Source organism: Salvelinus namaycush, unplaced genomic scaffold, assembly GCF_016432855.1.
Source record: "Salvelinus namaycush isolate Seneca unplaced genomic scaffold, SaNama_1.0 Scaffold301, whole genome shotgun sequence".
NCBI lineage: Eukaryota > Metazoa > Chordata > Actinopteri > Salmoniformes > Salmonidae > Salvelinus > Salvelinus namaycush.
The window spans coordinates 174,988-187,726 of NW_024059909.1; the positions used below are offsets into that span (position 1 = coordinate 174,988).

The 12,739-nt window shown below is 44.7% G+C and overlaps 1 protein-coding gene across 1 annotated transcript in view; it reads right to left on the minus strand.

Moving 5' to 3' along the window:
- Window positions 1–9,492, minus strand: part of LOC120039812 (piezo-type mechanosensitive ion channel component 2-like) — a 175,871-nt gene extending 166,379 nt beyond the window's left edge. Inside the window, 2 exon segments of the mRNA XM_038985183.1 lie at window positions 4,114–4,209; window positions 9,429–9,492. Coding sequence (XP_038841111.1) covers window positions 4,114–4,209; window positions 9,429–9,492 — 160 coding nt within the window.
- Window positions 9,493–12,739: the final 3,247 nt, after the last annotated feature.

Sequence of the window (12,739 nt, forward strand, 5' to 3'; positions counted from 1 at the left end):
TCTGGTACCTCTGTATATAGAGAAGCTATTTGATCTTAGCCCATTAGTAAGGACAGCAGCCTGAGGATCATCATATAAAACTTTCACCCATTTTATAAAGTTGTCCCCTAGACCAAATTTATTTAGAGCAAAGAGTAGGTAAGACCACTCCACACGATCAAATGCTTTCTCAGCATCTAGGGAGAGCACAAGACCATCCCTAGCACTTTGTTGGTAGGCTTGAATTACATTAAGAAGCCGCCTGACATTGTTGCACGACTTACGGCCCTTAATGAAGCCAGTTTGGTCTCCTTTCACAATTAGTGGCAGTGAGTCCTCTAATCTTGTGGCTAGAATTTTAGAAAGTAATTTTCTATCCACATTCAGTAGGGAAATTGGTCTGTACGAGGAACAAGACTCTGGACATTTTCCCTTTTTAAGAATAAGTGATATGTTGGCTTCCCTCAGCGTTTGAGGGAGCTGGTCATTTGAAAATGAGTGGTTAAACATATCACGCAATGGCTCAAGGATCAGGCCATGAAACTCTTTATAGAATTCACTACCAAACCCGTCTGGCCCTGGAGCCTTACCGTTTTGCAGATTCTTAATTGCGAACATTATCTCTTCCTCGGTGATAGGGGCATTAAGGAGAGACCTCTGTTCTTCGGAGATAGTAGGGAGCTCAATCTTAGAAAAGAAATTCTCCATTAATTTGGGTGCGTCATTTGGCAGTTCTGAGGCATAAAGATTTGCATAAAATTTCTTAAATGAGTCATTTATCAATTTATTTTCATATAAATGATTGCCATCCGAATCAGTAATAGTAGCAATTGACTGTGAGTCAGCTCTCTTTTTAGCTAGGTACGCCAAGTACTTTCCTGGCTTATCGCCATGTTCATATAGCTTTTGCCTGACAAATCCCATTTTCTTTTCAGCGTCCTGTGTTAGGAGAGAGTCCAACGTTGATCTAAGAACTGATATTTCCTTTAATAGGGCAGGCGTGGGAGTTTTAATGTAGTCCTTCTCTTTAGTTCCCAATTCACCCTCTAACCTTTTTTGCTTTTCACGCTTTTTCCGCCTCTTAGTGGCTGTGTATGACATAATCAGACCCCTGGCGTACGCTTTACAGGTTTCCCAAAGGAGCGAGGGATTATCTGTTGATTGAGAGTTAATAGAGAAAAATGCTTTAAACTCTGTAATAAAATATGATGTGAACGTATGGTCTTTAAGGATGGTTGTATTCAACCTCCAATGCCTTGACAGATTGAATGCCCCGTTGAGTTTTATGTCCAGGATCACCTCCGCATGATCAGATATGACTATACTTCCTATCCTAGCGGATAAAACAGACTGCAAAGACGTCCTGGGCATAAAAAAGTAATCTATTCTAGTCTGACATCCATGAGGTGCAGAGAAAAAAGTGAACTCTCTGTTGGAGGGGTGAAAAGTTCTCCAAACATCCGCATACCCCAGATCATCACAAATAGCTTTAAGTGACTTAGCTCGAGGAGAGAGTGAAGCTATACCGCTGGGAAACTTATCAATAAGGGGGTTCAACAAACAATTAAAATCTCCTCCAACTACTGCAGTGTCTGAGTTTAATTCTGAAAAGTCTAGAAATACCTTAGTGAGGAAATCAGGGGGGTGGGCAGGGGGAAAGTAAATATTCATTATGGAGATGCTCTGCCCTTGTAAAGTACCATTAATTATAACAAAGCGACCAAGTTTATCTTTCACACAATTCAAGACCTTAAGTGGTAAGTTCTTTTTCACAAGAATTGCTACACCTCTACTTCTGGATGTAAATGATGAGAAAAACACTTGACCAAACCCCCCTTGTTGTAATTTCAGATGCTCCTTATCATCCAAATGAGTTTCTTGCAACAGGGCAATATCAATATTTTCTTTTTTCAAAAACGACAGTACCTTCTTCCTTTTAATGGGATTATGGCTCCCTCTAATGTTCCATGTACATACCCGCAGTGTGTTACCTGCCATTGCACTTTGACCGTTTCATATTCAGACTGAATCCCACCGTAAAAATGGGGTGGTACCTTTTTCCATGTGTTGAACTCTCTTCTATCTCACCGAGCATAAACAAACGATATGAACCCTGAACTCTAACTATACTAAACCCAAAAATTAAACATGTAAAGATCCAAAAGGGGGTTTTCCCACTAGCTAACATGCAGGGGATTTCAACTTTCCAATGTAGACTCTTAAGTCTGCATTGCCACTCAATAGCCTCGTCCTTTATACATATGAAAATGAAAATCAATATATGAAGATTGAGGCTCTTCCACCTAAAACCAAGCCTGGGCACCAATATAGATTCACCCATATCTCAGCCTGAGCTATAGCGGCAGTTACTTTAGCAAGAAAAATAATAAAAATACGAATATTACTGAACCGGAGCATGTGAGAACTCACACCACTGTTTCATGATCAGATTCAAAGAAGATAATAAAGTTATCCAATGCTGCGGCGGAGCAGCTTAAAGTTATTTACCCGAGAGAGTCAATAAACGCAGCAGCCTCTGCAGGTGTGGAGAGTTTCTTAGGCGATCCGTTGACCATAATCTTCAATGTGGCCGGGTACAACAGTGCGTAGTCCATCTTCATTCTCCTGAGTCGAGCCTTCGCCTCATCAAACCCTTTGCGTCTTCGTACAACTGCTGTGGAGTAATCATTGAAGAATGAGACCTTTGAACCTTTACGTTGACTACCGTCAGAGCCGATGTTTCTAGCCGCATCCATAACGCGCTGCTTGTCGGTGAAGTTGTGGAACTTTATAACCACTGGCCGTGGGCGCTGGTTGGGACCGGGTATCGGTGCTTGAGAGCGATGGGCTCTGTCCAGCTTCACACGACCAGCCTTAGTGTCCATTTGTAAGTAGTCAGGGATCCATTCCTCAAAAAAAATTTACTGAACGTGTTCCTTCAGAATTTTCCGGGAGTCCCACAACACGAATATTGCATCTGCGTCCCCGATTATCCAAGTCGTCAATGTGCTCCGCCATTTCACGCACCTGTTTTTCAAGTGCTTTCATCTTAGTGTCCATAGATGTAGTTGAAGCTTCCACTGTAGCAATTCTTCCTTCCGCCTCATCGACACGTTTGACCACCCTCTGTAATTCAGCTGAATGGCCTGCTATTGCTTCCAAGACCGTTCTTATCTTAACATCGATCACTTTAGTAATGTTGTCCGTCATCCTTTGAATCACCAGGTCCATTGTGCCTGGATCCGCAGTGGTGTTAGCTAGCTCCTCCTGCACATCTACAGGGATTTGGTCGAGTTCTTAGTAGCTCTGCTGGGCATGTTGTCGGAGATTTTTGAGAAATAACCGTCAAGACTCATTGCAGGATAACTTATTTAGCCAATTCTACCACTTTTTCAAGCTAGGAGATTAATGAAAGAATATAAATTTACGAATGCCACGGGAGCTCGCTGAAACACAGTGTTCTCCCTACGGCGCCATTTTGTCCCCCCCTTTGTCTTTTCTGAAACAGAGAGTTCTGTGAAGGTGGTTGGTTCTGGAGGTGATGTATTTTTGAGCCCCATTGACTATGTGATATTTAGAGAAGAGTTAGAGGCAAAGTCCAAGGTCGATTGTCAGGCTGGTTGGTTCTGTGAAAAGAGGAGCAGGTAAAGGGAAGAGGATGGTGAGGAGGAGGTAGAGGAGGAAGAGGAGGAGATGGAGGTGGAAGAGGAGGAAGTAGAGGAGGATGTAGAGGAGGTAGAGGAGGAAGAGGAGGAGGTAGAGGAGGAGGTAGAGGAGGAAGAGGAGGAGGTAGAGGAGGAGGTGGAGGAGATAGAGGAGGTAGAGGAGGAGGTGGAGGAGATAGAGGAGGTAGAGGAGGATGAGGAGGTAGATGAGGATGAGGAGGAGGTAGAGGAGGATGAGGAGGTGGTAAAGGAGGACGAGGAGGTGGTAGAGGAGATAGAGGCGGATGAAGAGGAGGTAGATGAGGTAGAGGAGGAGGTGGTAAAGGAGGATGAGGAGGTGGTAAAGGAGGTAGAGGAGGAGGTAGAGGAGGAGGTAGAGGAGGATGAAGAGGAGGTAGAGGAGGAGATGGTAAAGGAGGACGAGGAGGAGGTAGAGCGAAGAGGGTGTTAGAGAAAGAGGGAGACTTACCCTGCATGGTTGTGCTGGTGGGCTCAGAGAAAAGGGGAATAAGGAGGAGGTAGATGAGGTAGAGGAATGATAGCCCATTGTACCGGAACAAACAAGCTGTAACAGACACACACACACACACACACACACACAGATATTAGTCATTGAATCAAAAGTAGTGACTGTAAAGTCAAAACAACATATTTAACATCCTTAAAATGTTGAGTTCCACACAGTATTGACCTGAGACATATAAAGACATAGAAGAGATATCTGGACATGTCTGAACATGTACCATAGAGACATCTGGACAGGTCTGTGGTATTGATGCTTGGTCTGTAAGATATCAGCCTCAGAGAGAATACACTTGATGTGGTTGCTCATCCTGACAGTCTCTGGGTGTTAATGTGAACTCAGCGTAGGAACAATTACCACGCTGAGGAGGTCTACCATGTTAATAATGTGAAAGGAGAACTATCACCTTATGGTGAGAATAGCCGACTTGCAAGATCGGTTTCAGACGCAATCGTTAGGCAAAGACGATTTAAAGTGTATGAAAGGATGAAACAGTGTCTGTGCCATCAGTAAATACAGGTAGTGGTGTTAATCCCACAGGACAGTCCCCACAGCCGGACTATTTTATCATGACTTCTGTAAAGAAATGTTGTCGGCATGCTCAGTGTCTCTCATTCAGCCGATAGAAACTTTCAACTTGTTCTCCCCATTAATCAACGAGTTGGAGTCTGAGACGGAGCCTTCTCAGGTCTCTCCTCCACCCGTTACGGAGTCAGAGGCCGAGCCTTCTCAGGTCTCTCCTCCCCCCGTTACGGAGTCAGAGGCCGAGCCTTCTCAGGTCTCTCCTCCCCCTGTTACGGTGTCAGAGGCCGAGCCTTCTCTGGTCTCTCCTCCACCCGTTACGGAGTCAGAGGCCGAGCCTTCTCTGGTCTCTCCTCCATCCATTAAGGAGTCAGAGGCCGAGCCTTCTCAGGTCTCTCCTCCCCCCGTTACGGAGTCAGAGGCCGAGCCTTCTCAGGTCTCTCCTCCCCCTGTTAAGGTGTCAGAGGCCGAGCGTTCTCAGGTCTCTCCTCCACCCGTTACGGTGTCAGAGGCCGAGCTTTCTCAGGTCTCTCCTCCACCCGTTACGGAGTCAGAGGCCGAGCCTTCTCAGGTCTCTCCTCCCCCTGTTACGGAGTCAGAGGCCGAGCCTTCTCTGGTCTCTCCTCCACCCGTTACAGAGTCAGAGGCCGAGCCTTCTCAGGTCTCTCCTCCCCCCGTTACGGAGTCAGAGGCCGAGCCTTCTCTGGTCTCTCCTCCACCCGTTACGGAGTCAGAGGCCGAGCCTTCTCTGGTCTCTCCTCCACCCGTTACGGAGTCAGATGCCGAGCCTTCTCAGGTCTCTCCTCCACCCGTTACGGAGTCGGAGGCCGAGCCTTCTCTGGTTTCTCCTCCCCCCGTTACGGAGTCAGAGGCCGAGCCTTCTCTGGTCTCTCCTCCCCCCGTTACGGAGTCAGAGGCCGAGCCTTCTCTGGTCTCTCCTCCACCCGTTACGGAGTCAGAGGCCGAGCCTTCTCAGGTCTCTCCTCCACCCGTTACGGAGTCAGAGGCCGAGCCTTCTCAGGTCTCTCCTCCACCCGTTACGGAGTCAGAGGCCGAGCCTTCTCTGGTCTCTCCTCCACCCGTTACGGAGTCAGAGGCCGAGCCTTCTCTGGTCTCTCCTCCCCCCGTTACGGAGTCAGAGGCTGAGCCTTCTCTGGTCTCTCCTCCACCCGTTACGGAGTCAGAGGCCAAGCCTTCTCAGGTCTCTCCTCCCCCTGTTACGGAGTCAGAGGCCGAGCCTTCTCTGGACTCTCCTCCACCCGTTACGGAGTCAGAGGCCGAGCATTCTCAGGTCTCTCCTCCCCCCGTTACGGAGTCAGAGGCCGAGCATTCTCAGGTCTCTCCTCCACCCGTTACAGAGTCAGACGCCAAAGCCTCCCACCATTAGCTCTGACAAATTGAAAACCGTAGTCATTGGCGACTCCATTACCCGCAGTATTAGACTTAAAAATAATCATCCAGCGATCATACACTGTTTACCAGGGGGCAGGGCTACCGACGTTAAGGCTAATCTGAAGATGGTGCTGGCTAAAGCTAAAACTGGCGAGTGTAGAGAGTATAGAGATATTGTTATCCACGTCGGCACCAACGATGTTAGGATGAAACATTCAGAGGTCAACAAGCGCAACATAGCTTCAGCGTGTAAATCAGCTAGAAAGATGTGTCGGCATCGAGTAATTGTCTCTGGCCCCCTCCCAGTTAGAGGGAGTGATGAGCTCTACAGTCTCACAACTCAATCGCTGGTTGAAAACTGTTTTCTGCACCTCCCCAAAAGATAGAATTTGTAGATAAGTGAAAGAGATTGTGATAATAGGACTACTTAATGTTAGATCCCTGACTTTCAAGGTAGTCACAGTCAATGAACTAATCACTGATCATAAACATGATGTGATTGGCCTGTCTGAAACATGATGTGATTGGCCTGTCTGAAACATGATGTGATTGGCCTGTCTGAAACATGATGTGATTGGCCTGTCTGAAACATGATGTGTCTGAAACATGATGTGATTGGCCTGTCTGAAACATGATGTGATTGGCCTGTCTGAAACATGATGTGATTGGCCTGTCTGAAACATGATGTGATTGGCCTGTCTGAAACATGATGTGATTGGCATGTCTGAAACATGATGTGATTGGCCTGTCTGAAACATGGCTAAAACCTGAGGAATTTACTGAGTTAAATGAGGCCTCTCCTCCTAATTCCACTCCTAAACCCTACCAGTAGGGTGAGTCAACATGTTTTCTATACTTGCACGAACGAGCGCACACACACACACACACACACACACACAAATCAGCACCATGGACTGCCACATCATATTTAACTTGCGTTGACTGGACAAAATAGTTTTTAGTATCTTTTAGTTGTCACTGTATTAGACTAAGCAGAGGGGATTTGTTGATGTTGAAATGGTGCTGGAATAGTGGAGGCAGCTCCTGTTTTCTTTCCGACTTGCGGTAACTCTCTGTGGTTCTAAATCAATAGTTGTTTAGTGGGCTGAAAATGTCTGAAACATTAACCTGCTTGACCCTGCTTTAGGTCATGTAACTGTTTGTTACATGCGATATGTTTTGTAGACTTCACAGGACAGATGTTGCTCTCCGGTTTTGTTATGAAACAAAGGTGTGGTTGAATTTATTCTGCCGCTGTGTCTTCTTATTGTCGCGGCCTTTAGGCCTCTATATCACGGTGTCTAGGTATATGAATTAACAGGTTATAGAGAAAGCAACGCAATGATCACAACACAACACATCACTTGGCTTCCTTAGTGATTTTACCCACGCACCGCTACTACCTAGCTACCCCTAGTTACTGGTCCACCTGTCTACCAACCCCCTAGTTACTGGTCCACCTGTCTATCTACCCCCTAGTTACTGGTCCACCTGTCTACCTACATCCTAGTTACTGGTCCACCTGTCTACCTACCTACCCCTAGTTACTGGTCCACCTGTCTACCAACCCCCTAGTTACTGGTCCACCTGACTATCTACCTACCCCTAGTTACTGGTCCACCTGTCTACCTACCTACCCCCTAGTTACTGGTCCACCTGTCTACCTACCTACCCCTAGTTACTGGTCCACCTGTCTACCTACCTACCCCCTAGTTACTGGTCCACCTGTCTACCCACCTACCCCCTAGTTACTGGTCCACCTGTCTATCTACCCCCTAATTACTGGTCCACCTGTCTACCTACCTACCCCCTAGTTACTTGTCCACCTGTCTATCAACCCCCTAGTTACTGGTCCACCTGTCTACCTACCTACCTACCTACCCCCCAGTTACTGGTCCACCTGTCTACCTACCTACCCCTAGTTACTGGTCCACCTGTCTACCTACCCCCTAGTTCCCTAGTTACTGGTCCACCTGTCTACCTACCCCCTAGTTCCCTAGTTACTGGTCCACCTGTCTACCTACCCCCTAGTTCCCTAGTTACTGGTCCACCTGTCTACCTACCCCCTAGTTACTGGTCCACCTGTCTACCTACCTACCCCCTAGTTACTGGTCCCCCTGTCTACCTACCCCCTAGTTACTGGTCCACCTGTCTACCTACCCCCTAGTTACTGGTCAACCTGTCTACTTTCCCCCTAGTTACTGGTCCACCTGTCTACCTACCCCTAGTTACTGGTCCACCTGTCTACCTTCCCCCTAGTTACTGGTCCACCTGTCTACCTTCCCCCTAGTTACTGGTCCGCCTGTCTACCTACCCCTAGTTACTAGTCCACCTGTCTACCTACCTACCCCTAGTTACTGGTCCACCTGTCTATCTACCCCCTAGTTACTGGTCCACCTGTCTACCTACCTACCCCTAGTTACTGGTCTATCGGTCTACCTAGTACCTACCTACGCTATCCCTACTGCCCTAGGCGATGCTGACAATGACGTTGCTCATCAAACACTGGACATGCTTACTGAATTAATACTGAAAATGTTTACAGTAATATGGTCTACTACAAATGATACTTGTGGTTGAGAAATACAATACAAAAATCCATAATTTAGTTGAATGTTTTTGACACTGAATATGCCTCTTCAAAATAGATGAACCCAAGCAATCTCCTAATTATTTCATGGTAATAAATACGTTATAACCAAATGGTATAATATTTGATACTTCAAATCTCATATAGTGTTTTTCAAATGCTTGGAGAAATAAAACGCTCCAAAAGGCGCTCGAGATCAATTCCACATGACGTCCGTACGCAGTTAATGACGCAGCAATAGACCCATCCTAATCTGAACATTTGGTGAAGGAATGGGAAAAGCCGAAGACACATTTTCCTGTTCTGCCAATCAACCAACCTTTTTTTTTTTTTCAGATATTAACTTGGAGCAGAAGGGTATGGAATACGACTGAAAGGTTGCAGTGTGTGACGCACAACCGCCACTGTGAAATAACGCCTGGTTATATTAGGGTGTTTGCCATAAATAAACGGATTTCAGTGATATACACGGTTAGTACAAAATCAAAGACGACTGAATTCTAGTGTCATTACTTGTCCAACAAGAACCACAAACATGTAACACAGTACCCAGACATTGATTAGCATACTGTAACGTTTAAAAAATATATATATATATATTAATTCCTTCATAAAAGTATGACTGTTATTATTAGGGCAATAAACATAATTAAACTAATATTTTGTTGTAGGCTGTCATCTACAATGCCTGTGAGTTTTTTGGGATGGCGCATTAGATGCGCAAGAGCTGCGGTACCTTTTTATACATAACACGTACCTGTTGCTAAACATATCGGAAGAAGCAATCTGAAGACCAGCCCGCAGACCACCTCGGACGCCATCGCTTTGGCCACTCGGTATTACCGCCAGGTACAAGGGGAGAGGATGGTCTCCCTTCTAGTAAAGTCCTCAGACTCCAAAATGGTCAGTAAATTATTTGGTCATGCGTAACCAACATTTTACGCCAAAAAATGTAACATTTTTAAAAGAAAGAATGCAGTATCATATAGATCACAGCCGTCACGGAAAACGGTAACTTTATTATTTAACTCCGGTTAATGAAGTTATGATTATAATTCCCTCATCAGTTGGTCAAACCCAGGCGTTGACGCATTGGTGAAATGTGACTTTCCGACTTCTGTTTTGACTCTGGTTCCTCGATCGAACTCCGCAGAACCACCAAGTGATTGACAGGTGTTTCAGCCACTCCGCGGGCTTGTCTGTGTAAGTGGCATATCCCCCTTGGTAATAAGGGAGAGGGATGGGACACTTCCCCCCTGTAATGACTGTAAACAGCGCCAAGCCATGGTAGACTACACTTATCGACAAAAAGAAGCAGTCCTTTGTTGTGACAAAACCCCTCTTTAAATCCCAGAAGATATTTAGTCATCTCAACCACGGACCAACTGAAACTATTTCTCTAAGTAATTCCGCTGTTGAAGCTTCAACTGTTTGTGTGTGTGTGTGGGTGTGTGTGCGTGCGTGCGTGTGCGTGCGTGCGTGTGTGTGTGTCCACATAATCACCCACACATTATAGGATGCTCAAACATAAATATTGGCTCCATCTGTTTCTTACCTAAGTCTATTAAAGCAAAGTAATGGAAGAACCCCATGGTGACACTGCAGTCACTGCATGCATCCTGGCTTTGGTGTAGACTACATAACAGTGGAGGGAAAAGTACCCAACTGTCATACTTGAGTAAAAGTATAGATACCTTAATAGAAAATGACTCAAGTAAAACTGAAAGTCACCCAGTAAAATATTACTTTAGTAAAAGTAAAAGTATTTGGTTTTAAATATACTGTAATTGTAATTGATAAATTATATTTAAGTATCAAAAGTAAAAATCATTTCACATTCCTTATATGAAGCAAACCAGATGGCACCATTTTCTTGTTTTTAAATGTATGGATAGTCAGGGGCACACTCCAACACTCAGAGATTATTTACAAACGAAGCATGTCTGTTTAGTGAGTCCGCCAGATCAGAGGCAGTAGGAACGACCAGGGATGTTCTCTTGATAAGTACGTGATTTGTACAATTTGCCTGTCCTGCTAAGCATTCAAAATGTAACAAGTACTTTTGGGTGTCAGGGAAAATGTATGGAGTAAAAAGTACATTCTTTTCTTTAGGAATGTAGAGTCAAAGTTAATGTTGTCAAAAATATAAATACCCCAAACAATGACTGAAGTAGTACTTGAAATACAGTAAAACAATGACTGAAGTAGTACTTGAAATAAAGTAAAACAATGACTGAAATAGTACTTGAAATATAGTAAAACAATGACTGAAGTAGTACTTGAAATAAAGTAAAACAATGACTGAAGTAGTACTTGAAATAAAGTAAAACAATGACTGAAGTAGTACTTGAAATACAGTAAAACAATGACTGAAGTAGTACTTGAAATACAGTAAAACAATGACTGAAGTAGTACTTGAAATAAAGTAAAACAATGACTGAAGTAGTACTTGAAATAAAGTAAAACAATGACTGAAGTAGTACTTGAAATATAGTAAAACAATGACTGAAGTAGTACTTGAAATAAAGTAAAACAATGACTGAAGTAGTACTTGAAATAAAGTAAAACAATGACTGAAGTAGTACTTGAAATACAGTAAAACAATGACTGAAGTAGTACTTAAAATACAGTAAAACAATGACTGAAGTAGTACTTGAAATACAGTAAAACAATGACTGAAGTAGTACTTGAAATACAGTAAAACAATGACTGAATTAGTACTTGAAATGCAGTAAAACAATGACTGAAGTAGTAATTGAAATAAAGTAAAACAATGACTGAAGTAGTACTTGAAATACAGTAAAACAATGACTAAAAAGCTGTCCTCACAGTTTAGCCTGGACATTACTAGGTGGTTACCAAGTTTAGCCTGGACGTTACTAGGTGGTTACCAGGTTTAGCCTGGACATTACTAGGTGGTTACCAAGTTTAGCCTGGACGTTACTAGGTGGTTACCAGGTTTAGCCTGGACGTTACTAGGTGGTTACCAGGTTTAGCCTGGACATTACTAGGTGGTTACCAGGTTTAGCCTGGACATTACTAGGTGGTTACCAAGTTTAGCCTGGACATTACTAGGTGGTTACCAGGTTTAGCCTGGACGTTACTAGGTGGTTACCAGGTTTAGCCTGGACATTACTAGGTTGTTACCAGGTTTAGCCTGGACATTACTAGGTGGTTACCAGGTTTAGCCTGGACATTACTAGGTGGTTACCAGGTTTAGCCTGGACGTTACTAGGTGGTTACCAGGTTTAGCCTGGGCGCTGCTAGGTGGTTACCAAGTTTAGCCTGGACGTTACTAGGTGGTTACCAGGTTTAGCCTGGACGTTACTAGGTGGTTACCAGGTTTAGCCTGGAAGTTACTAGGTGGTTACCAGGTTTAGCCTGGACATTACTAGGTTGTTACCAGGTTTAGCCTGGACGTTACTAAGTTGTTACCAAGTTTAGCCTGGACATTACTAGGTGGTTACCAGGTTTAGCCTGGACGTTACTAGGTGGTTACCAAGTTTAGCCTGGACATTACTAGGTGGTTACCAGGTTTAGCCTGGACGTTACTAGGTGGTTACCAGGTTTAGCCTGGACATTACTAGGTGGTTACCAAGTTTAGCCTGGACGTTACTAGGTTGTTACCAAGTTTAGCCTGGACGTTACTAGGTGGTTACCAGGTTTAGCCTGGACATTACTAGGTGGTTACCAGGTTTAGCCTGGACATTACTAGGTGGTTACCAGGTTTAGCCTGGACATTACTAGGTTGTTACCAGGTTTAGCCTGTACGTTACTAGGTGGTTACCAAGTTTAGCCTGGGCGTTGCTAGGTTGTTACCAGGTTTAGCCTGGACGTTACTACGTGGTTACCAAGTTTAGCCTGGACGTTACTAGGTTGTTACCAGGTATAGCCTGGACGTTACTAGGTGGTTACCAGGTTTAGCCTGGATGTTACTAGTGGTTACCAGGTTTAGCCTGGACATTACTAGGTGGTTACCAGGTTTAGCCTGGACGTTACTAGGTGGTTACCAAGTTTAGCCTGGACGTTACTAGGTGGTTACCAGGTTTAGCCTGGACGTTACTAGGT